The 26,911-nt window shown below is 49.2% G+C and overlaps 1 protein-coding gene across 1 annotated transcript in view; it reads left to right on the top strand.

Annotated features, from left to right (window-relative positions):
* Positions 1 to 26,911, top strand: part of LOC138748538 (tyrosine-protein kinase receptor UFO-like) — a 150,097-nt gene that overhangs the window by 35,557 nt on the left and 87,629 nt on the right. Inside the window, exon 4 of the mRNA XM_069908917.1 lies at positions 11,454 to 11,702. Coding sequence (XP_069765018.1) covers positions 11,618 to 11,702 — 85 coding nt within the window. The 5' untranslated portion in view covers positions 11,454 to 11,617. The remainder of the gene's footprint in view (positions 1 to 11,453; positions 11,703 to 26,911) is intronic.

The following is a 26,911-nucleotide window of genomic DNA, read 5'->3' as shown; positions in this document are numbered from 1 at the left end:
ACACAAGCCCACAGACCCCCCTCAAACATACAGTCCCACCCACACAATATACACACACACATCCAAACACACCCCTACAGAGACACACAAGCCCATAGACCCCCCCCCCTCAAACACACAGTCCCACCCACACAATATACACACACACACCCAAACACACCCCTACAGAGACACACAAGCCCACAGACCCCCCTCAAACATACAGTCCCACCCACACAATATACACACACACACCCAAACACACCCCTACAGAGACACACAAGCCCATAGACCCCCCCCTCAAACACACAGTCCCACCCACACAATATACAAACACACCCAAACACACCCCTACAGAGATACACAAGCCCATAGACCCCCCTCAAACACACAGTCCCACCCACACAATATACAAACACACCCAAACACACCCCTACAGAGATACACAAGCCCATAGACCCCCCCTCAAACACACAATCCCACCCACACAATATACAAACACACCCCTACAGAGATACACAAGCCCATAGACCCCCCTCAAACACACAGTCCCACCCACACAATATACACACACACCCAAACACACCCCTACAGAGACACACAAGCCCACAGACCCCCCTCAAACATACAGTCCCACCCACACAATATACACACACACATCCAAACACACCCCTACAGAGACACACAAGCCCATAGACCCCCCCCTCAAACACACAGTCCCACCCACACAATATACACACACACACACCCAAACACACCCCTACAGAGACACACAAGCCCACAGACCCCCCTCAAACATACAGTCCCACCCACACAATATACACACACACACCCAAACACACCCCTACAGAGACACACAAGCCCATAGACACCCCCTCAAACACACAGTCCCACCCACACAATATACACACACACACCCAAACACACCCCTACAGAGATACACAAGCCCATAGACCCCCCCTCAAACACACAGTCCCACCCACACAATATACACACACACCCAAACACACCTCTACAGAGATACACAAGCCCATAGACCCCCCTCAAACACACAGTCCCACCCACACAATATACACACACACCCAAACACACCCCTACAGAGACACACAAGCCCACAGACCCCCCCTCAAACATACAGTCCCACCCACACAATATACACACACACATCCAAACACACCCCTACAGAGACACACAAGCCCATAGACCCCCCCTCAAACACACAGTCCCACCCACACAATATACACACACACACACCCAAACACACCCCTACAGAGACACACAAGCCCACAGACCCCCCTCAAACATACAGTCCCACCCACACAATATACACACACACACCCAAACACACCCCTACAGAGACACACAAGCCCATAGACCCCCCCTCAAACACACAGTCCCACCCACACAATATACACACACACACCCAAACACACCCCTACAGAGATACACAAGCCCATAGACCCCCCTCAAACACACAGTCCCACCCACACAATATACACACACACCCAAACACACCTCTACAGAGATACACAAGCCCATAGACCCCCCTCAAACACACAGTCCCACCCACACAATATACACACACACACACACCCAAACACACCCCTACAGAGATACACAAGCCCATAGACCCCCCTCAAACACACAGTCCCACCCACACATTATACACACACACACCCAAACACACCCCTACAGAGACACACAAGCCCATAGACCCCCCCTCAAACACACAGTCCCACCCACACAATATACAAACACACCCAAACACACCCCTACAGAGATACACAAGCCCATAGACCCCCCTCAAACACACAGTCCCACCCACACAATATACAAACACACCCAAACACACCCCTACAGAGATACACAAGCCCATAGACCCCCCTCAAACACACAGTCCCACCCACACAATATACAAACACACCCCTACAGAGATACACAAGCCCATAGACCCCCCTCAAACACACAGTCCCACCCACACAATATACACACACACCCAAACACACCCCTACAGAGACACACAAGCCCACAGACCCCCCTCAAACATACAGTCCCACCCACACAATATACACACACACATCCAAACACACCCCTACAGAGACACACAAGCCCATAGACCCCCCCCCCTCAAACACACAGTCCCACCCACACAATATACACACACACACACCCAAACACACCCCTACAGAGACACACAAGCCCACAGACCCCCCTCAAACATACAGTCCCACCCACACAATATACACACACACATCCAAACACACCCCTACAGAGACACACAAGCCCATAGACCCCCCCCTCAAACACACAGTCCCACCCACACAATATACACACACACACACACATCCAAACACACCCCTACAGAGACACACAAGCCCACAGACCCCCCTCAAACATACAGTCCCACCCACACAATATACACACACACACCCAAACACACCCCTACAGAGACACACAAGCCCATAGACCCCCCCTCAAACACACAGTCCCACCCACACAATATACACACACACACCCAAACACACCCCTACAGAGATATACAAGCCCATAGACCCCCCCTCAAACACACAGTCCCACCCACACAATATACACACACACCCAAACACACCTCTACAGAGATACACAAGCCCATAGACCCCCCTCAAACACACAGTCCCACCCACACAATATACACACACACACCCAAACACACCCCTACAGAGATACACAAGCCCATAGACCCCCCTCAAACACACAGTCCCACCCACACAATATACACACACACACCCAAACACACCCCTACAGAGACACACAAGCCCACAGACACCCTCAAACACACAGTCCCACCCACACAATATACACACACACACCCAAACACACCCCTACAGAGACACACGCTCACAGACACCCTCAAACACACAGTCCCACCCACACAATACACACACACACCCAAACACACCCCTACAGAGACACACAAGCCCATGCAAGCCCACAGACACCCTCAAACACACAGTCCCACCCACACAATATACAGACACACCAAAACACACCCCTACAGAGACACACAAGCCCATGCAAGCCCACAGACACCCTCAAACATACAGTCCCTTCCACACAATATACACACATATGCAGACAGCGTTGCGCTCACCCTCACAAATTCTGCACACACACACTCTCTCATGCAGTCATGGCATTAGTTCATCTTTACCTCTGATGGACGCTGCAAGACTTCCTCCAGCGTTTCCTGTGCATTTTTAACTACATTCACAGCCTCTGGAAACTTCTTGGCAACCTATGGCCACTCGGCGTCTCTTTTGCTTCTCTGTCTTTTATTGCTACCTCTGTGTGTCTTTATAGTAGGCAACTGGGTACATACAATAATCAGGGAAAACTCACTACGATGCCCCACCACCCCTCGACTCAGTGCAGGCCCGGCTCTATGCTACAAGGGACACTAATTAAAGGCTCCCAACCCTTTTGACTGTGCACATCTTACCAACAATTTCTCCAGCACCAGGTTTCTAGGCCTGGAGTGAAGCAGGGTGGTCCCAAGCTGGCAAAGATGGAGAACAAAAAGCACATGGCACCTTTCTAGTGCTGGGGGTCCAGCCCAGGTTGTTAGCAGGGTCCCAATGGCTTAGTGCCAGGAAGGTTAATCCAATTACAACAGCCAATGGCCCAAGGCCAAGTACAGGCAGGCTGGAGAGTCCAGTCTAGGTAATTTACATAAACTCAAAGGGCAGGCGTGCACTAATGGGGTGGGGCGGGACCAAAGCTTGATTGGCTGCTGATGTGTCCTCCAACTCGTGAAGGCCACAGCCTTTCTCTCTCTCCCCAGCTCCTCCACACTCCAGACCCCCAGCTCTCCCCATACAACTCCACCCCATCTCATTCTCCCCTCCCTCAGATCCTCCACGCTCCCCTGCCCCTTCACTCTTGGCACCAGCCAGTGGCGGATTCACTATTACCTGGGCCCCTAGGCTGCCCCACTCTTTGTTGAATAGAGTAAAATGGTGTTGCTACATTAAATAACTGGTATTTTATCCCTTTATCCATGATTCCAAAAACCTCAGAAAACCAAACATTTTTTTATTGCATGTACAGTATATTTTCCGGTATTCTAGAGAGTGCAAGAAGGGAATGTGGCTCAGGCGGTGAGCAGGGAGAGAACAGCAGCACGTCTCGGGCGGCCTGAAGAAACTGAAGGCCCAGCGGGGGCAAGGATAGTCGGAGTCCGCCGAGCCACTGGGGCCAGAGGGCGAAGAGATCCCCGGGTGCTGAGCTCCATAGCCCAGGAGAGAAGCCGAGGAGAAGATGTTGCCGGAGGGAGTCGAGCTGAGGGGATGCCAGGGAATGGGCGAGCCCGAGCCGGACCCAAGGGAGGAGCGGGTGATGGGAAGACCCCCACCCCCCACGGCAGCCGAACCTGTGCAGAGGGGCCAGGTGATGGGAAGCACCGCAATGGGAGCCAGGCCAGAAGGAGGCAGACAAGGGCGCGGCGGAGCCCGGTGGGGTGAGCCTCTTTTTTGCTTTAATGAGGGATCAATGGCCATCTTCGCTACCCATAATCCCCTGAGTGGTTCCAGTTGCGTGGGATACGAGGGGGGTCTTTCGTTGAGCCGGCTTTAATGCGGTGTAAGGGTCTTATGTTTTTCGTGAATCTGTACACCTGCCATTTTAATTCCATAATCTGGAATAATGCGAATGCCGAGAAGTGTCAGGTCCCAAGGATCCCTGTATAAACAAGACATTTAATTGTAGCAACAACCCTTTCCAGAGTGCAACTGTTCTGGTATTGTCGAGTAATCATGCCTTGATTTCACTTTGAAAACAGTTTGCAGTTAAAACAGAGCGCCTTCCCCTGCACTTGGAAAATAGCACAGCCAATGTCTCCTGATTTCTTCACCATTGTCAAGGGAGTGGTGAAACATGGACTTTAATAAAGTAACGTTTTTGTTTACGGTCATATTTTGTAGATTTCACACTCTTGGCAATCGTGTTCCAACAGGCTTTGCTCCCTGTCTCTAACCAGTATGTTAACGCCAACCATGATGTAATAACGTCGTCACAGTAAACACAATCTCGTGGCTGCAGTACCGAGTCCTGAAAGCATTTACTTCCAAATGTTTATATGTTTGGAGCCTAATTTAGAAAACAAAATAATATTCCAGATATGAAAAAATATATGCAAAAGTACTGAAATATCATCCAGAATGCTCGTGTACACTCAATTAAATCTTTTTTTTGCTCTCAGGCCCCCCTCCCTTCCGAGCCCCTAGTCTTAAGCCTACACTGCCTAATGGTTAATCTACCACTGGCCCCAGCTCCCTCAAACTCTGAACCCCCTCTCCCCCCACACATATCCTCTCCCTTCACACTCCAGACCCTAGGTCTCCCCGCACTCCCTCCTACCCGCAGCCCTCCCTCCCCCCACCTCTCCTCACCCCCCCATCTCCTCCCACACTCTGGGTGCCAGTTCCCCCCCAACCCCTCCCCCTAGACTCCAGACCCATTCCCTCCTCACCCCCTCCCCCTCTAGACCCCAGTTCCCCCCTCACTCCCTCTCCCATAGACTCCAGACCCCAGATCCCCCCCCAGACTCCAGTTCTCCTCTCATCCTCTCCCTTCAGACTCATTTCCCCCCTCAACCCCTCCCCCAAACACCAGACCCCAGTTCCCCTTCACTCCCTCCCCTAGACTCCAGACCCCAGTTCCCCCTCATCTCCTCCCGCTAGACCAGATCCCAGTTCCCCCTCATCCTCTCCTCCCCCCAGACCCGTTCCCCCCTCACCCCCTCCCTTCTAGACTCCAGACCCCAGTTCTCCACCTCACCCCCTCTTCCCCAGACTCCAGACCCTAGTTGCCCCCTTACTGCCCTCCCCCCCAGACCCCAGTTCCTCCCTCGCCCACCTCCCTCCAGTCTCCTGACCGTAGTTCCTCCACTCCCCCTACACTCTAGGCCCAGTTCTCCCTCACTCCCCCTCCCCCCCATCAGTCCCCCCCCACACTCCCTCCTCCCCCAGCAAACCCCCCCTCCCCACTCCAGCCCATAATCTGGACTCTCACACTATTGACACAGTCCACATTGATAATATTTCTCTCCTCTGGACCCCACAATGGGGGCAGTCTGCTTACAAACACTCCTGGAACTCGACATCCAACTTCACAAGAACACAGTCTGTAGGCGATGAGAAGGAGTCAGTGAGGCGCCAATAACAATTTCACTGACTGAGCCCTTTGAGCAGGGAGTTGGTGATCTGATGTTTGGCTTTAAGCCATTAGAATGATAACACTGGACTATAATTTTATCAGAAGATTTGCTTCCTGAAAGAAAATTGGGGATTATGACAACTTCAAGCTGAACAAAATGAAAATTTCAGATTCGCTGCCATCACATAGGAAGTTGGAGAAGAAACATTAAATTAACTTTGATTGAATTCAACATGTTTCATAACGCTGATGGTGCAAATGACCTAGAAATGTTTTGCCGCTGATTTTCGTTTGTACTCAGCATCTGATGTCTCTAGTGTCAGTGTTGGCTGGCAGTGACGGTTTCCAGCTGCCCCCGATACCGCTCTTCCATAGCGGCAATGTCCTGGTGAAACCTTTCTCCGTGTTTGTCACTGACGGCACCAAGAGCAGTGGGGAAGAAGGGTACAGTTTATTTTTTTTTCCCCTACCCATTAGTGGTAATTCTGCCGCGTTCGCAGGACAGAGGAATCTCAGGGATGGATGTGATGTCACGTATGTACTCCGGCAATAAATCTGAAGTGCAAATGCGGAAAATGAATTTTCAATGGCGTGTTTGCACTTCATGGTTTGGAAGCATATTTAAAAAAAAGACAAGGAATTACAAAAATAGATGACAACTATAAAATGGTAGGTGACAGGAAAATTCTAAGGTGATTTTCAAGATAAGCAGACCCAAATCCATAAAATACACTCATGAAGCAAAATCGTCGATGTCCAGTGTGTAACATCTCCTGCCCTGTCTCACAAACTCTGGGTTGTAGTTACGTGGGGAACAGTCAAACACATTCTGCTCCCTGCCTGTCTCACCCTCCCAGCCCGACCTCTCAGAAACCAAAAGTACCAGTGGAGATAATTCCCCCTGCGTTTTCCTGAATTTTATTTTTGTTGTCCAATCCAGGGATTTAAGGCAGGGGGTTCGTGGGGGGTGGGGGTTGGTTGTCACTTGCTTCCTGCTGTATAAATATCCATGAATGCATTTTGCCTGAGATGCTTCTATGGGAACTGGTTGAACTTTGAGGAGAGGTTGAGCGAGGAGTTGGCTGGAACTTGGGTCTCAGCCTCTCTGCTATCTCTAGGCACCGTGTAGTTTTGCTTCCATTCCATTCCTCAACGCTGGGAAGGGGAGGGTGAAGGTACTCGCCCAGCTGTGGAGATCCAATTCAAAACCTGTCTGTTGATGGTTCAGATCGTGGTATAGGCAGTTCCCCTGGGTCACGAACATCCGACTTGCGGACAACTCGTACTTACGAACAGGCTCTGCATGGCCTCAGCGCTTCATTGGCTTGAGGAAGGAGAACGCTGTCCGCCATTTTAAGTTGGTCACGTTGCCGTTAATGATCAAAATATGCCGGTTCGCCCGTACTTTAGCGCAAGAAAAGGCTCGAAGCCTTTTCAATGATTTAAAAGCTGCGCACGCAGCAAGTTTCAACTTACCTACAAATTCAACTTAAAGACCGACCTAGGAACGGATCTCGTTCACAACCCGGGGGCAGCCTGTAATGTTAAACTGCAGTTGTATAGAGGAGATGACAGGGATTTGCACAAGGAATATGGATTGAATTAGAAAAAGAATTGTTACTTGACCTGTAATACCATCAGAGTACAGAAGGTTGGGGTGGGGGGGGATGGACGGACTCAGAAGCATTTCTGAAAGGCCTGGACAGAGTAGATGTGGCCAGGATGTACCCCGTGGTCGGGGAGTCTAGGGAAAGGGGGCACAACTTCAAGATGAAAAGGGCGTCGATTTAAAACAGAGATGCGGAAACATTTCCTTAGCCATTCTTATCATGAGCTGATCCATCCACCCACTCAGCCCAACTCCCCGCTTTTCTCCCCGTTACCCTTGATGCCCTGACTAATCAATCTCTGCCTTAAATACACACAGTGATCTCGCTTCCACAGCCACCTGTGGCAACAAGTTTCACAGATGCACGACCCTCTGGCTAACTGTTTTAAATTGATGCCCTTTTATCCTCTTGTCTCCACTCACCCTTCTCCCACCATGACCCCCTCAAGGCAGGGGCGGTGGGCGGGAGCCGTTGGGGTAGCGGGAGATGTCAGCTGGGGCCATCGGGGCAGCGGGAGCCAGCAAAAGCCGTCAGAGCCAGCGGGAGGCATCAGGGGGCGGCTGGTGCGGATGTGACAACTACACCGGACCGCTTCGGCCTTCAGAGCCGCTCTCTAAGGCTCAAAACACGGCAAAGCAATCCCATAATCCCCCACACAGTTGGAACTGTTCTGGGAACCACAGTGCGGTTCCAGCTGCGTGGGGGGTTATGGGTAGGGGAGATGACCTTGCTCTGCTGTGTATTTATGATGGGTGGCACCATGAAAACAGTTGTCCTGTCTCCATTGGCTCCGGAGGGCGCTACAAGGTGCCTTTGGATATGAATGGGACACTGGAGCAGCCTTTTAGGGCTGCTGTCTGAAAGATAAGTTTTGATTGGCTCTTGTAGCCGGCCTCCAGGCAGAGGCCTGACATGAAATGGCCTATTTAAAATTGAGCTGAGGGAACAGTTCTTCTCTGTGGAATGTCTCGATGCAGAAGGATGAAACCTTGAGTATTCTCTGAGATGAGAGTCGACTTTTAATCCGTAAGGGAACCAAAGCTGATTGTGAAGGGCGAAAATGTGGACTTTGAGAAATATTGGATCAGCCCTGATCTCACTGAATGGCAGAGAAAGGACTGAAAAAGCAGAGAAACGCTTTTTATACACAGCTGTTGCGTTCCAGGAAATTATTGCCATTTTCCCGAACACAGTCTGTGTAAAAAAGATTGGAACGTGAACAAGGAGTCATGCCCGTTCCGATATCTTACCTCCTCGACCCCTCGTAAATTTCCCGGAAGGCCCGCAGTCTAAGGTTAACTGCAGGTATTCAGTGAACAGCAGATGACGCTCGCTTCACATCACACTCAGTAGCGCTGTACATCCCACACGCGTCAGATGTCGGAGTCGACGTCGCCGCGGCAGCGCTGCAAGTTCCCGCCACCTTAATTACAGCCATTCCGGTATTCTGTCCAAATGCACAGCGTGATACGGACATTTGGGAGGTTTGGTCATTCCTGTGCGAATGGCAGCTGCTTTAATGGCAGCTGCTCCCCCTCCACCATCAGACTCCTCAACGACAAACTCCATCAGGGACTCTCACTTTTGCATTTTATTGATTCTTTTTCCCTCTCAGTTTGTTTACATTTCTTTATTCGTTTACATCTGTTATTTGCATGACCAATAAGTGGTCATTCTGGCCTGCAGGGAAAAGATTCTCAGGGTTGTATGTGATGCCATTCCATGCACTCTGACAATAAATCTGAAATCTGAATCTATTCATATGCAGGGGTTTGCCCTGAAACATCAATTGCTCTTTTGCCATGACTGAGTGACCTTCTGAGTTCCTCCAGCTGTTCGCTTTTGCTCCAGTATCCTGTACCTGCGATCTCCTGTGTCTCCAGTGTCTGACCCTACAACAGCATGACACTGGCAAGTCGGCGAGTATCTCCCTCTCCCCACTCAGAGCTTCACTGAGGAGATAGGAGTCATTTTCACTCAATGGCCCCAGCAAGGGTGGAGGGAGAATGAAAGTGGATGAATGGAAAATTGGTAGCAGAATCATTACATTTAAGGCAGAGATTGACAGGTATTTGGTTAGTCCGGGCATCAAGGGTTATGGGGAGAAGGCCAGGGAGGGGGATAGATCAGCTCATGATTGGAATAGCGGAGCAGACTTGATAGGCCTACTTCTTCTCCTCGATCTTGTGATGCTGGAAGCCTGAAACTCTAAAACCAGAAATCATTTAGCAGGCCAGGCAGCATCTGTGGAGAGAGAAAAACAGTTAACGTTTCAGGTCAGGGATGTTGCCTAACCTGCAGAGCTTTCCCCAGCATTTTCTCTCTTATTTGGGTGTCGGAATGGACCGGACGGGCCGAACAGCTGTGTTTAAATAGAGTGTGTTGTGTACATGTCACCAAACCAAGATAAAGGTTTCTATCAGGACATGTAACCATGAAGCCACTCTGGCGGCGAGACGAGACTTACACAGAGAGTTGTGGGTGCCTGTCGGGGTGGTGGTGGGGACTGTAACATTAGGAGACTCTTGGACAGGGACATGGATGGAAGAAAAAAATAGAGGGTTAGAGGGTCTGATAACTCAGTGGTTAGAGCCGTGGTTCTCAACCTTTTTCTTTCCACTCGCACACCACCTTAAGTAATCCCTAGGCCATCGGTGCTCTGTGCTTAGTAAGGGATTGATTAAGGGGCTATGTGAATGGGAAGGTTGAGGATCACTGACCCAATTGTTACTGAAATATTTTGCTTGATAAAAATTGTCATTGGGTCATTTCCTTTGGAGTTCTGAAACCATGCACACGACGAGTCCATGAGGGACGATTAAAACAGTGGGTTTTCAAACTTTTTCTTTCCAACCACATCCCACCTTAAGCAATCCCTTACTAATCGCAGAGCACCTATAGAATAGGGATTACTTAAAGTGGGATGTGAGTGGAAAGAAAAAGGTCGAGAACCACTAGCCTTGTAAAGCAAGGGGTCGTGAGTTCAATCCTTTCTGTCAGGGGTGCTGGACAAAGTCTTCCTTTCAGTAGAATTTCATGGATGTGACATTCTAAAGTGTCCCTATTAGGTGCCAATAATGGAACCTTTACCTTTTAGCAGTTTTTGGGTAGGAATACATCGGTCAGCACCACATGGTGGGCCGAAGGGCCTGCACGGTGCTGTAATGCTTTATCAGTTGGCTCGCAATTTTTTGTTTTCCCACTCACATACCCCTTAAGCAATCCCTTACTCATCCCCAGAGCGCCTCTGCCAAAGGTGCTGTGGGATGACACAAGGTGGGAAGTTGAGTGGAAGACAGAGGTGAACTTGAGAACCACTGTTTCCCCGTCCGTGATTTGGGTGCAGCAGAGAGAGGTGAAGGGGCGGGGGCTTGCATTCACCTCACTGTGGGACCCGCACACACAAACCAATCGTCCGCAACTCGGGCTCAGGTTGCAATCGCCAGGAGTCCATTCACAGATTTCATTTATTTCAAAAAAACGAAGCAGGGAAACTCAATTGGGAGACTTTCAAACTTTTTTCCAACTCTTTCCCACCCAAATCCTCTCCGACTGCACAGAGGCTGAACTGTTAACTTTTTTTGGGAAAAAAAAGTTTCAGCCAAACTTTTTTTTTAAAAAACCGCTTTTGGGTCCACCCCTCTCCCCTCCCACACAGATTTTTTTTTCCAGAGCCACACGAAATCTCTTGTCCGAAGGATCGGCTCGACGTCCCAGGGAGAAATATAGATGTGAATCAAAGAGCTTGCTTGCTGTCCCGGAACGAGGGGAGCCCATGTGCGCTGAGCTGGACGGGAGACCCTGGAATTAAAGGAGCCCTGCAAATCCGTGGGAGAATGCGAGCATTCGGGCTGGTGGTGACTCTGTGCTGGTGGATGGAGACTCTATTGAGTCAGAGCCCTGTCCCTGCAGATTCAGGAGGTGAGGAGCCAATAACTCTCTTTCTCAGTTTGTTGAGGGTCTCCACTTTTAGAAGCCCCCCCCCCCATTTATGGTGTGCTTAAAGGGCCTCTTGAGGGGAGAGATGGATGGGAGATGAACTTTGAGGTTTATTGTCAGAGTGTATACATGACCTCACATACTACCCTGAGATTCCTTTACCCTGCTGGCGCGCACGCTCGGCGTCACGGGGGGGCGGGTGGGTGGCTTCGTGGGCCACGCCACCCCCTCCGTGAGTTACCGTGCCCCCTCCCACCCGCCCACAGCGCTAGCGTCCCTCGTCTCCACACGCGTTTATCTGTTACGTCAGAGGGAGCGTGATGGTGGCGCACAGAGGAGGTTCATGGCACCCGCTGCCCCCACCCCGCTCAGTGGGTTTTCGAACCCCACCCCGTGGCTATCCTAATGCCCCCCCCCCCCGATTAGACTTGATCTGATGCCATCTCTGTGGGGGGGGGCAGAATTACCACTAATTGGTAGGGCAAAAAAATAAAACTGTACACAGCGTAAACATGTAAACAAATAAAGAACTGCAAACACTTAACGAATGTGAACCAACCACTGGGCAATAGAGAGAGAACAAAAAGACAATCAATAAAGTGCACAAGTAAGAGCCCTGATTGAGTTTGTCCTTGAGGAGTCTGACGGTGGAGGGGGAGCAGCTGTTCCTGATCCTGGTGGGTGCGAGTCTTGTGGCCCCTACACCTCTTTCCTGATGGCAGCAGCGAGAACAGAGCGTGTGCTGGGTGGTGTGGATCCTTGATGATCGCTGCTGTTCTCCAACGGCAATGTTCCCTGTGGAAGGGACATTTGAAACAAGTTTAAACCAACCTTTGCTCCTCTTCAGGGAAAATAAAAGCCTAATTAAAAAAAAAATTCAAAGAGGGTCAGTTTTAGAAAGGATAATTCCACCTCCACCCTTGCAAATTTCTATAGATGTGTGGTGGGGAGTGCTCTGACTGGCCGCATCGCGGTCTGATATGGGGACACCAATGCCCCTGAGCGGAAAAGTCCAGCGAAAGGTAGTGGACGCATCCCAGAACATCACAGGCAAAACCCTCCCCACCATCCAGAACATCTACAAGGGGACGTTGCCGTTGGAGAGCAGCAGCAATCATCAAGGACCCACACCACCCAGCACACCTCGCTGCTGCCATCGGGAAAGAGGTGTTGGTGCCACTAGACTCGCACCCACCAGGTTCAGGAACAGCTGCTACCCCTCCACCACCAGACTCCTCAATGACAAACTCAATCAGGGACTCTTTTGCACATTATTGAGTTTTTTTCTCTTTGTATTGCACAATTTATTTACATTTCGTTATTTGTTTACATGTGTATGTTGAGTACAGTTTTCTTGGACTACCAAAAAGTGGTAATTCTGCCTCACCCACAGGCAAAAGGTTCTCAGGGGTGTGTGTGATGTCATGAATGTACCCTGACAATAAATATGAAACGTAAGGTGTGGGAGTATCATCGGACATCCTGGGATCAGAATCTTTGTCAGCAAGAATCATAGGACGAAGTTGTGTCCAAAACAGCCGCTCCCACGCCGGTCGAGAGCTAGATTAATATCTGTTTACATGAGGATCTGAATGTTCCATTAGGCAATGCCGATCTAAGATGTTTCTGAGCTGGTGATGTCCCTGGGAATAGATCTGTGGAATGTGAGAGGTCAGAGATACACTATGCAGATGTAATCTTCCACTGACGTTCCTGCAAGATTCCAGCAGGCAAACAGTTAATGATGTAGAACATTGGGGTTGACAATGGAACAGTGGTGAAGCACGAAAGTCCGCAGATGCCGTGATTGTAGTTAAAATCACAGAAATGCTGGAGGAACTCGGCCGGTCCCGTGGCATCCGTGGACACTGCCAGAACAGCCGAGCTCCTCCAGCATTTCTGTGCTTTTAATGGAGCAAGTAGTTTGGAGAAATTCCGTGAGCTCTGAGCAAATTCTCTCTCTTTATAACATGCATTTATACTACACTGCTCTCCTTGGCCCTTACGTCACTAATCTTTTTGTTTTAAATCTTCCTGTGGGTCTGAAGATTTCCCTGCTGCCTCTTCTTGATCCGAATTGATCTCCTCGTTGCAATCCGATGTGGTCGGCACAACATTGTGGGCCCAAGGGCCTGCACTGTGCTGTCAAGTTCCGCAGCATGTTCTCTACCAGTGGGTCTCAACCTTTTTTCTTTTGACTATACCTACGGTATAGGATGCCAAAGTCGCTCTGTGGCTAGGAAGGGATTACTTAAGGTGGTATGGGATTGGGGGAAAATAATGGTTGAGAATCACTGAATTAATGTACATGAATACCTTAAAAAGAGTACAGACATTCAGTCAATGAATTCCAGAGATGAAGAACTTGGATAAACCAGTGGTTCTAACCTTTTATTTCCCATTCACACACCACCTTAAGTGATCCCTTACTTACCGCAGAGCAACTTTGGCATCCTATACTGTAGGTTCTCTGTGGCTAGTAAAGGATCACTTAAGGTGGTATGTGAGTGGAAAGAAAAAAGGTTGAGAACCACCGTCTGTAATTGTGCTCTTTACACAGCAGTCGGAATGTTAAGAGGCAGCGCGGTTGGTGCCACGCCTTTACAGCGCCAGCGATTGGGGACCGGGGTCCGAATCCTGCACTGTCTATAAGGAGTTTGTACGTTCTCCCCGTGCCTGCATGGGTTTTCCCCAGGGGGTGGGCACCGGTTTCCTCCCCCTGCTCAAAACGTACCTGCGGGGGGGAGGGGGGGGATGTAGGTTAATGGGGTGTAAATTGGGCGGCCTGTTACCGCGCTGTATGTCTAAATTAAAAATTTTACCTTTAAAGTGGCCTGTTAGGGCTGCTTGCAAAGGAGCCCTTCTCATGGCTTTTGTGACAAATCAGAATCAGGTTTTTTTATCACCATGAAATCCGTTGTTTTGGGGCAGCAGAACAGGGGGAAATATTACTATAGATTGCAGTTTCTTTTCTAGACCGACAGCCCGGTAACGGACCGTTCCAGTCCACGAGCCCAATTCCACCCAATTAACCTGCTACCCCTGCACAATTTTGGAAGGAGAGAGGCAACCAGTGCGCCCAGAGGAAACCCACGCAGAGGACGTACAAACTCCTCACAGGGAGTGCTGGACGAACCTGGGTGCTGGACTTGAACCTGGGCTGCTGGACGAACCTGGGGTGCTGGACTTGAACCTGGGTACTGGTGCTGGACTTGAACCGGGGTGCTGGACGAACCTGGGTGCTGGACGAACCTGGGGTGCTGGACTTGAACCTGGGGTGCTGGACTTTAACCTGGGGTGCTGGACTTTAACCTGGGTACTGGGGTGCTGGACTTGAACCTGGGGTGCTGGATGAACCTGGGGTGCTGGATTTGAACCGGGGTGCTGGATGAACCTGGGGTGCTGGACAAACCTGGGTGCTGGACTTGAACCGGGGTGCTGGACGAACCTGGGGTGCTGGATTTGAACCTGGGTACTGGTGCTGGACTTGAACCGGGGTGCTGGACGAACCTGGGTGCTGGACGAACCTGGGGTGCTGGATTTGAACCTGGGGTGCTGGATTTGAACCTGGGGTGCTGGACTTGAACCTGGGGTGTTGGACTTGAACCTGGGGTGCTGGACTTGAACCTGGGGTGCTGGACTTGAACCTGGGTACTGGGGTGCTGGACTTGAACCTGGGGTGCTGGATGAACCTGGGGTGCTGGACGAACCTGGGGTGCTGGACTTGAACCAGGATGCTGGACTTGAACCGGGGTGCTGGACTTGAACCGGGGTGCTGGACTTGAACCGGGGTGCTGGACGAACCTGGGTGCTGGATGAACCTGGGTGCTGGACTTGAACCTGGGTACTGGTGCTGGACTTGAACCTGGGTACTGGTGCTGGACTTGAACCTGGGTACTGGTGCTGGACTTGAACCTGGGTACTGGTGCTGGACTTGAACCGGGGTGCTGGACTTGAACCAGGGATGCTGGATGAACCTGGGTGCTGGACTTGAACCTGGGGTGCTGGACTTGAACCTGGGGTGCTGGACTTGAACCTGGGAACTGGTGCTGGATAGTGTTGTTCTAACTGCCACGCCAACCATGCTGCTCAATTCTGTAAATACAAGATTTAAAAGAATAAATAACAAGTGCAGTAAAGAGATAAAGTGAGGTAGTGTCCATAGGTTAATTGTCTGTTCAGAAACCTGATGGCAGAGTTGGTATGTACTGTTGGTGTGTGTCTTCAGGCATCGCAGGGTTGGTGTAGTGGTTAGTGCAACAGCGCCAGTGATTGAGACTGGGATTCAAATCCTGCGCTGTCTCTGAGGAGTTTGTACGTTCTCCCCGTGTCTGCGTGGGTCTTTTCCGGATGGGGGGGCCTCCAGTTTCCTCCCACCATTCAAAATGTACCAGGAGTTGTAGGTTAATGGGGTGTAAATTGGGCGCCAAGGACTCGGCGGCTGAAATGGCCTGTTACCGCACTGTCTAAATTTAAAAATTAAAGCTGAAATGTAAAAAAAATTAACCTGCTTTCTCAGCCGATACCCTTAATGGGCTTCTGTGAAACTTCAGTCCTGATCTCGAGTGCTGTCTGAGAGGAGTTGGCACGCTCTCCCTGCATATGGGTTTTCTTCAGAGTGTGGGCACTCTCAAGTGTGTCGGTGAGTGGTAGAGTCTATGGTGGTGGGGCTGATGAGAATGCAGGGGGGGGGGAATGGGAAAAAATGGGGCCCTGACACGATGAGCATGAATGGTGTCAACTCACTGGGCCTGTTTCCCTGCTGCATGTCTCTGCGAAGGAGGCTACATGAACCGTAATGTGTTGAAAGAATCCCCCAGTTTGCTCCACTCCCTGCCCTTCCTCACACTCCTCCAATTCTCAACAAATATTGTGCTCTTTGTGCCAAATGTACTCTAGTCACCTCTCACTCAAAAGTGCCTCGCTTCATTTATGCACCAACAGCCTCTGAACGTGTTTTGAAAGTTTCTGAGTGGTTTAGATTTGCCAGGTCAGCTTGCCTTGGGATCTTAGTTTATGACTTGTGACTTAACCACACATTTGTCTTTGATAATCCCATTCTTGACTGTGACAGACTATTCAGGGTCACACTGAATTACGGAAGTTACCCAGTCTGTTTTGCCATTATCAGGAGTTTCTGTTCTTTGAAAAGCAAACTTTGTGACACTTTAGCTTTCCGGCCTCCAGTGAGAGGGCTTGGTTTCGGACACCCCAGGCTTGCAAGTAGTACTTGCAATTAACAAATTGCTTGCTCAACAATGGCCCAAGTATCAAATTGGAATAAAAGTAATGAGGGACGTGGCAGGATCAGGCTGCTTCAATCCTGACAACTAAAGCCATTTTTGTGGAATTTTCACTACCTCCCTGTGCCAGTGTGCTTACCCCCACCCCCCTCCCCCCTCTTGGAGTGACAATCTTGTGGTTGTCTCTGGAAGTGTGTACTGCATCCATAGACAGTGAGAGAGGGGGAGGAGGGGGAGAGGGAGGGAGGGAGAGAGAGGGGAGAGGAGGGGGGGAGAGAGAGAAATATCACCCTGAACAAAGCCTTAAATTACTTTACATAGAACAAAGAAAACAGTACAGCCCTCAATGTTGTGCCAACCCATATATTTTTAAAAAATACCTAGAACCTCCCTACCCTGTAACCTTCTATTTTTCATTCATCCTTGTGTCTGTCCAAGAATCTCTTAAAAGCCCTGAATGTTTCAGCTTCTACCACCACCTCTTGCAAGGCTCTCCAGACACCCACAACTCTCTGTGTATTTATAAAAAAAACTTATCCCTGATGTCTCCCCTAAACTTCCCTCCCTTCACTCTGTCCAGACGTCTTCTGGTGTTTGCTGATCCTGCCCTGGGAAACAGGCACTGGCCGTCCACCCTGTCTATGCCTCTCAGAATCTGGTAGACCTCCATCAAGTCTCCTCTTATCCTTCTACGCTCCAAAGAGCAAAGTCCTAGCTCTGCGAACCTTGCCTCATAAGATTTATTTTCCAATCCAGGCGAGGTTGAGGGCAAAGAGTGCAGTAACAGGACCTTTCAGCCCATGAGCCCGTGGCACCATCATGTGCCATTAACGTTTCGAATGGTGGGAGGAAACCAGAGGCACCTGGAGGTAGCCCACGCAGACACAGGGAGGACGTGGAGACTACAGAAATAGTACACAAATAAAAGCCATTAATCAAGAGTAATATATAAAAAGGAATATACAGAAAAAAAAGACGTTATATAAGAAAAATTAAACTCAATAATATAACAGTCAAACAGAAAGAGAAGTGGCCATCATTTACAGTTACAATATATGGCCAATACAAAAAGATAATAACTCCTACCTCCTTCACTTCTGAAGTTATCTGGTAAGTACATATAATTTCACTACCATTAAAAGGAACCACAAACTCACAAAGCAAGATCCAAGTGATCTTATAAATTACAGAAATAGTTAATAAAAGGACTCCATAAACTTAGGACGATTATTGAAAGCACCTCTAAATGCAAGTTGCGAAAGTTTTCCTCAAGTCCCTGCCCACCCTGAGGAGCATCCGACTCTACGTCCCTCATCCAAATAGGTGAAAGACAAGGGCCCCTCAGCCAGTGCAGCCCTCCTTTGTTCTGGCAACGAGTGTCCACAGCAAAAGAACAAACTGTTGGAGAGATAAATGAGAGTCAGGGTTTCGTGTCAAGATTTCTTCCCCCCCCACCCACCGCCAAATCTGGATTGACAAAGTAAAATTTATTGTCATGAATGTGTCGTAGCATTATCACAGGGCAAACTTTTATATAAACCACCTTACAAAATAAATAAAAAGGTCAAAGTGAGGCCATGTCTGGGGTTCATTGTTCACTCAGGAATCTGATGGCGGAGGGGAAGAAGCTGTCCTGGTGCCACTGGGTGCTCGTCTTCAGGCTCCTGGATCTTTTCCCCTCCGATGATAGCAGAGTGAAGAGGGTCTGGCCTGGGCGGTGGGGGGTCCTTGAGGATAGAGGCTGCTTTCTTAAGACAACACCTCATGTCGGTATCCTCGATGGAGTGAAGTCTGGTGCCCGTGTTGTCACAGGCCGAGTTAACAGTCCTCTGGAGTTTATTCTTGTCCTGAGTGTTAGCACATCCATACCAGACAGGGATGCAACCAGCCAGAATGCTCTCCATGGTCCACCTGTAGAAGTTTTTAGAGAGTTTTCAGTGACGTACCGAATCTCCTCAAACATCTCACAAAGTATAGGCGCTGGCGAGCCGTCTTCCTCTTGAAGTCCACAATCATCTCCTTGGTTTTGTTAACGTTCAGTACAAGGTTGTTGGTGTGGCACCACTCAACCATTGGATCTATCTCCCTCCTGTTCACTTCGTCATTGACGTGTCTAATTCTGCCGACAAATTTATAGATTGCGTTGGAATTGTGCCAGGCCACACAGTCATGGGGGTAGAGTGAGTAGAGCAGTGGGCTAAGCCTGCACCCTTGAGGTGCACCTGTGTTGATCATCATTGAGGAGGAGACCTCATTTCCAATTCGTACTGACTGTGGTGTTGAGATGAGGAAGAGGATCCAGTTGCAGAGGGGGGTGAGGAGGCCCAGGGTTTGGAGCTTGTTGACCAGCACTGAGGGAATAATAGTGTTGAAGATCGAACACGTGTACAGGTGATCCAGAGCTGAGTGGAGAGCCCGCGATACTGAGCTGCTGTTGAGCGATTGTGATGGTAGGCAACCTTCAGTCCAAACCATCGGCAACCCGAGCTCTCGGTGCAAACCTCTGACTTGATCAGGAAGCCCTCAGCCCCCCACGCCACCCTCTCACATCCTGGTTCTGATACCTGGTGCCCCTTCAGCCAGTCTCCATAAGTCCGCAGCCTGCAGCAAGTCCCTTGACCGTAGTCTCCAGCAGCCAACAGCCTCCGTGGGTTCCTCGCCTCGAGTCACCAACAGCCCCCTGCCGCCTATGTGCTCTTCAGCCTCAGAGCCCCCTAGCTGGCTTGCAGCCATGGTCACCCTCCTTGGGTCATCTCCTCTGCTTCGTCTCAAATGGGGAGATGGACTCACTGTTTTCTGGTGCCCTGCACTAGTCCTCTGCGTCATCGGAGTCTGCAACTCCGCATTACAGACCCGGTGGTCATGGGATTTTAAAATAAACCACTGGCGGCTCCTTTGGAAAGGAAGGCGATGAGTGGAATGAGAGAATGGAGGGATGGTGGGCAGATGGAAATATAGGCTCATTGAATGGAGTGGGTGATAGACAGATGAAGCAGGGGAAAGAAACTGTGTAACAGGAAATGAGAAATGGGGGAGGGGGTATTGGAAAGAGGATGTGTGTCCCGTTGTGGTCTCCTCCACATTTGAGAATCTGGGCATAGACTGCCTCTGTCTGCCACGATAGTGTGGGTCTCCCAGTGGCCAACCATTTCAAGTCCCTGCCCATTCCTTTGCTGTCATGTCTGTCCATGGTCTCATGCACTGTCAGACTGAGACCACCCGCAACTTGTAAGAACACCGACTCATCCATCTGGCCCCCCCAACTGTAGACTTTTCTGGTTTCCATTAAACCCTGGCCCCTCCCACATTCTTCCCCACTGCTTTTCCCTCATTGCGCGCGCTCTCTTTCACTCTCTTTTTCTCTATCTCTCTCCTCTCTTTTCCCTCTGTCTCCTTTCACAGAGCCAAAATCAATTCTCACCTCTTACCGTATCCAACTAACACCTTTTGTCTGCTGGTCTGGACTCCTCCCTCTCCCAGACTTCAGTCTTTATTCAGATACCTCCCTGTTCTTTGCTTATTCCTTGAAGAGGGGCTCAGGCCCGAAGCGTCAGTGATATATCTTTACCTCCTATGGCCTAGTTCCTCCAGCATTTCTGTCTGTTCTTACTACATTCACGATATCTGCAGACCTTTGTGTTTCATTCTTTATGTCATAGGACAGCATTGGATGTTTCTTCTATTGAAATAAAGAAACAGGTTCTTTAAAAGTAACTATACACTATTAGCTAAAGTACAGTGAAGAGGCATCCATCTTGAATCCAACCAAGATGCAACCAACTAGTCTCTGACTCCCTCTAGTGGTCAGGAATGTCACTAGCACTCTATAACTACATCCCCTTTCCTTGAGATGTTTAATCTAACAACCTGACACACTAATACAGTATTAATTTCAATGTAAATTTTATCACAAATAAGGCGGAACGGTTGACGCAGCGGTTACCGCAACATCTTTGCCCCGCCAGCAACGAGGACTAGACCGGGGTTCAAATCTCATGTAAGGAGTTTGTACGTTCTCCCCAGGACTGCGTGGGTTTTCTCTGGGGGTGCCAGCTTCCTCCCACTGGTTCAAAAGGTACTAGGGATGTAGGTTAATGTGGTGTTAAAATTGGGCAGGACGGACTCGTGGGCTGAAGTGGCCCTGTTACTGTGCCATTTGTCAAAATTGGAAAATGAAATGGATCTGGGGAGATCAGAAGGAGAGTGATGGGATCTGTGAGGGTGGGGGGGGGGAAGGGATTATCTGAAACTGGAGAATTCAGTGTCGATGTTGCTGACTCAGGCCGAATATTACGCTCAGTTCTTGTTTGTGTATGGCTTCACCTTGGCAATGGAAGAGATGAGGTCAGACAAGTAAGTGAGTGTGGGGATCGGGAGGGGAATTGAAATGGCTTTATGACCAGGAGCTGCAGATAACTGTTGGTAGATCTCTGGAGCTGGCAAAGGGCACACGTAAAGTATAGAGAGATTAGCAAGAGACATCTCTATTAAGTTTGACATGTAGACAATAGGCAGCTTCTTCACCAATAGGACGTCACCATCTGAACTGGGCAGCCTGCCCCAGACTAATGGTTACACTATTCTGGCTACACCATCAGGGAATATCTCTAAGTGGCAGTCTGATATTGACGTAAAACGCCTCCACCTTATTCATATCAGGGCAGGTAGGTAGATGTAGTGAATGGAAATTCAGCTGCATTTAGGATTGGTGTTGTAGAGAAGAAAACCCTCTGTGCCGTGAATTTGTTTCTCAATTTTGAGTCCCTGTTGTGGAGGAGGATCTAAAGTGTTAATCTGATAGGGGGAATTTAGTAAGTGAAAATACACAGAAACGCTGGAGGAATTCAGCCGGTTTCACAGTGTTCATAGGAGATAAATCTAAACGACTGATGTTTACCTGAGCCCTTCTTCAAAGAATAAGCAAAGAACAGGAAGGTGCAAGAATTGAGACTGAATAGTCTCCCCCCCCCCCCCCCCCCCCATCAACGTTATGTACTGGGATCGGCGTATAAAGAGGGCATCTTTCAGCTGCTCCTGTCGGGGAAGAGATCCAGGAGGATCAGAGCCAGCACCGCCAGGCTAAGGAACAGCTTCTTCCTGTGGGAGGTGAGAATGGTGAACGACCAAAGGAACTACCTGTACTAACCACCCGAGACCCTCATTTGTTCAAAGCAATTTATTTATAGATAAAATACTTGGCCTGCATGTGTATCTTTTGTCTGTCTGGTGTGCTATATCTGGCTGTGTGTCTGCGTATTTTGCACCAAGGACTAGAGAATACTGTTTTGTCGGGCGGTACTTAGTACAATCAGATGATAATAAACTCGACTTAAATACTGGCGAGGGGAAGAGTTCAGACAAAGAAAAAGTGTTCATTGGATATAATAAAAGGAGAGGTGAGAATTCATTTTGGCTCTGTGATAGGAGACAGAAGGAAAGAGAGAGAGACAGAGAGAGAGCGCTAGGGTAAAGATGACTGGGGGAAGAAGAAGGGGAGGGAGGTTTAACGGAAACCAGAGCAGTCGATGTTAATGCCATCTGGTTGGAAGGTCCCCAGCTGGAAGATGAGGTGTTATTCCTCTAATTTGCAGGCACTTTCAGTCTGGCAGTGCATGAGGCCATGGACAGACATTGAAATGGCTGGCCACTGGGAGATCCAGGTGTAACGGACAGAGCCGAGGTGCTCAACAAAGAGATTTCTCAGGTTGCGCCTAGTCTCTCCGATGTAGAGGAGTCCACAATGGGGGCACTGGATCCTTCACTTGGAAGGACCGTTTGGGGCCTCGAATGGTGGTGAGGGAGGACATGTGGGCACGTGGAGCATATCTTGTAGTCACAGAGGATGATTGGTGGGGAGGGAGGATTGGACAAGGGAGTCACGGAGGGAGCGGTCCCTGTGGAAGGCAGAGATGGGATGGCAGGGGAATAGTTGTGGGATCACGTAAGAAGAGGTGGAGGATCTGTTGGACACGGAGGCTGGTCGGGTGGTAGGTGAGGACAAGATGGAATCCTGTCCTTGTTGCAGGTGGGGACGGAATGGACTAGGGCAGATGTGCAGCTAATGGAGGATACACAGGTGAAGACCAAGTTGATGATGGTAGAGAGAAAGCCACGCTGTATGAAGAAGGAGGACATCTCTGATGATGTGGCGTGAAAGACCGAGACGGAGGAATCAAGAGAAAGGAATGGAATCCTGACAGCGAACAGGGTGGGAAGAGATGTCGTCGAGAAGGTTGGTGGGTTTGTAGGAATTGTCTGGCCAGAGTTTGTCTCCTGAAATAGAGAGATGGAGGAAAGGGAGAATGTTTCTAGAGATGGACCAAGTGAATTTGAGGTCGGGGTGGAAGTTGGCAGCAAAGTGGATGAAGCCGCCGAGCTCATCAATGGGTACATGAGGCAACACCAAAGTAGTCACCGATGTAGTGGAGGAAGAGTTGAGGGAGCCTTGCCTGTGTAGGCTTGTAGCATAAATTGACCTGAGATGCTGGTAGAAACTCAGGAGGGCTATTGGGAAGAGCATGGATGAACCTGTTTCTCGGGTGTGTAGGTATGGAATTGGATCAGAGAAACTATTTTTGAGAGTTTGGTGTTGATGTGGGAATGGAGGTGGGGTCTGAGATGATGATATCTTCCAGGAATGTGTCCAACCAAGAGCTGGCAACCCTGCCCTCAATGCCTCTACTGTTGACTGCAGCATAAAAAGACTTTGTAAAATGCCCAGACACTACACTTACCAGGCCAGCTGCAACTACCCTATACTCCACATCTGTCCCAGTGCCCGAGACCCATGTCCAAATCAAACAGTTACTCTCTGTGGAAACTCTGACCTCAGATGTTCAGAACAGACCAAGGGACAGCTGATACGCACAATTGTTAACGGTCCCCTTTATTTTGGACCTCTTCTGGGTTTTGACCTGGGACCTGCCAAGGATCAATTGTTTTATTTGTTTTGGTGTGGAGCTGGTTTGGAATGGAGACCTGAATAACGTATCCCACAGCGCCATGCTCTCGCATTGCTCTGCACTTAGACTGGTGGTTAAGCAGCAGCTTTGAATTAAATAAACTGCACATGCCTTTGGTCGTGGGACTCATCAAATGATACGATTGCAATTCAAAACAGATTGAAGCTACGGAATTGGTCGTGTTCAAACCCCCGGTCTAAGACTGGGAATTTTAAGTAAACTTCTGAAAATGTGTCCCGTGCAGCCTTTAACTCTCTTCTTTTGAAAGGATTTATGGTCCAGGATGATAGATTACACTGGACAACAATTTTTTTTAAAAGGTTTGCTTTCTAGAAAAAAGAATTTGGGGATTATGATGGACAACTTCAAGCTGAACACAAAGATAATTTCAGATTTACTCTATCGCGTAGGAAGTTGGAGAAACATTAAATTAACTTTTATTGAATTTAGCATGTTTAATCGCATAATACTGTTGACGCGTCGCGTGGGTTCAACTGACCTAAAAATGTTTTGTCGCTGACTTTCGTTTGTACTCAGCATCTGCTGCCTCTGGTGTCAGTGTCCAACAATAGTTGGCCGGCATCAACGAATTCCAGTTGCCCTGATACCACTTTTCCACGGTCACAATGTCCTGGTGAAACCTTTCACTGTGTTCGTCACCAGCTGCACCAAGGTCAGCGGGGAAGACGTCCAAGTGCGAATGCAGAAAATGAATTTTCAATGAGATGTTGCACTTCATAATTTTGTACGTTTGAAGTAGGTTTAAAATTTGACAGGACGTCACAAAAATAGGATACAGTGAAACCCTGTGATCCATAAAATGTCACCGCGCTAAATCAGGGTTTCTCCCACATACAGCGAGAACATCTCAACGTGGAACCAGGCGCTTTCAGTAATTTGTTCAACCTGCCTCACCTCCATTTCGACTGAATCCCTGTCCTACCTGCACAACCTGGCCACACTCTGGATGTGTTACCTGGGCATCATCTCCCTGCAGGAGTAGAACCTTAGGCAGCTGTACAAGCAGAGGGGGGCTGGCCACGCTGGAACAGAGCACGCTGTCGCCGACGTGCACCCTGTCCGTGCTGAGCCTGGACAACAACCTGCTGTGCTGCGACTACCACCTGTGGTTGGACCCGGCTGGCTCTCAACTTCGACCAGTGGCTGCCGGCGTGCGTGTCTGCGGAGGCTTGCCGGAGTTCCGTGACGCCATTGCCCGACCTGCCACAAGCCCTGGATCTGAGCAGCGGGTGTCGGCGGTCGAGGGCCAGACAGTGTACTTCAGGTGCTGGGCGGACGTTTCAGACTGATCGCGTTATATCCCCAATCGGGGTGTGTAAATCAGGGTTTCACTGTATAGCTAAAAAAAGAGTGTGTGATAGGAAATTTTTAAGGTAATTTTCGTGATCAGTAGCCCAAAATCCATAAAAATACCCCCAAAAGTGTTCAGGAAGCCAAATCTTCGTTTTGCAGCTTTCTTACTTGCTCGTTCCAGAGCTCCATCTGGACAATGTGCTTTAACATTTAAATCCTTGGGGGTTACGTTGTCTGGCAAGTTCACTGTTGTTCCTTTTGTTTTCTACATCGCATCCCAAGTTTAAAATTCCTGATCCTTCAGCTCTTTTCACTCTTTTTTACAGCCTCTTCCCTGAATGTCCTGTTGCTCCGTCCTTCTCACCTCAGTACCAGTATTTTTGGCCCGAACTGCCCTCAAACCCTCCCTGCAACTGGTTCTGTGAATAATTTATCACATCTCCCTCCGTTGGGCCTGAGGCCCCAGCGAAGTGATGAGGAGTGTTTTACTGGGCCGTTGGCTCAGTGGTTTTAATCCTACTCCGGAAACTCGAGCATTTGCCTCAAGCACATTCCTCATTGATCACTGCTCCTTCGGCAGTTCTGAACAGAGGGCTCCTCTTCTGACTTCTCCTCTTGCCTATACTCTATCTCTAACCAAGACAATGGCCACACTACCTTCTCTAGCCCAGCATCTATTTTTCCTCTCAATAGCACTGTTATTCACCCTAATTTAAATCTGGCTATTCAGTCATGGATGATGGTTCCTTTCTTAAGACAATGCAACTCTCTTTGCTGTTTTCTCTAATCTGCGCCTCTTTCTTTCTATCATTACGTCCAAACCTCTCTAATGCTGTCAGATCTATTACTTAATTTTGCATCTTGCGCCGATCTCCATCTCTCTTTTCCTCTCTGTTCATGTATGTTTCTCTGCGCCCTTTATTTCTGATTGTCTCTGCCTTTTTCTCCCTCATTGTCTTTCTCTCTCTCTGCTTTTCTTTGTCTCTGCTTCTATCACTCGCTTTGCCTCTCTCGCTCTTTCTCTCTCATTCTCTCTGCCTCTCCATCGCTCCCTGTCTCTCTCTCACAGTCTCTGGCTCTCTCTCTCTCTCTCTCTCTCTCCCTTTCTCTCTCTATCTCTCTTTTTCATTCTCTGCCTCTCTCTTGCTCTCTTTTCCAAAACACTTTTTCCTGTGGTTTGAGAATCTTTGACAGCCTGCCATCAACTTATGGCTGAACAAAGAGAGCAGAATAAGTCAAGAGTTTGATGGATCTTGGAATGTGTTGCCAGAACTACTTATTGAGGAAGAGGCCATTGGGTCTTTTTGAGAAAGAGCTTCTGCAGATTCTGGACTCCTGGGAAAGGAATGCGGGATTAATTTCGGAAAACTCCAGCGCAGAGTTGGCAGAAGTTAAATGGGCTTTTCTTAGATGAAATAATTCAACTGGAAAGATAGTCCATAATTTCAGGTTCAAGAGGATTCAAGATTCATTTTATTGTCATGGAATAAATCAGGTGTAATATAACACGAAGTTTGCTTTAGTCTGCCATAAAGTTCACCATCAGCAGAAATAGCTGGGGGCCCCTTACTGCCCGAGAACGAGAAGCAAGAGGAATTCTCCTCAGAGTCACCGAGTGTCTGTGGATTAGTTGCCAGCACACCCGCAGTCCCTGCAGCTGCACAGACTCTGG

This window comes from Narcine bancroftii, chromosome 13, assembly GCF_036971445.1.
Source record: "Narcine bancroftii isolate sNarBan1 chromosome 13, sNarBan1.hap1, whole genome shotgun sequence".
Taxonomy (NCBI): Eukaryota; Metazoa; Chordata; class Chondrichthyes; order Torpediniformes; family Narcinidae; genus Narcine; species Narcine bancroftii.
This window is presented reverse-complemented; position numbering and strand designations above follow the sequence as displayed.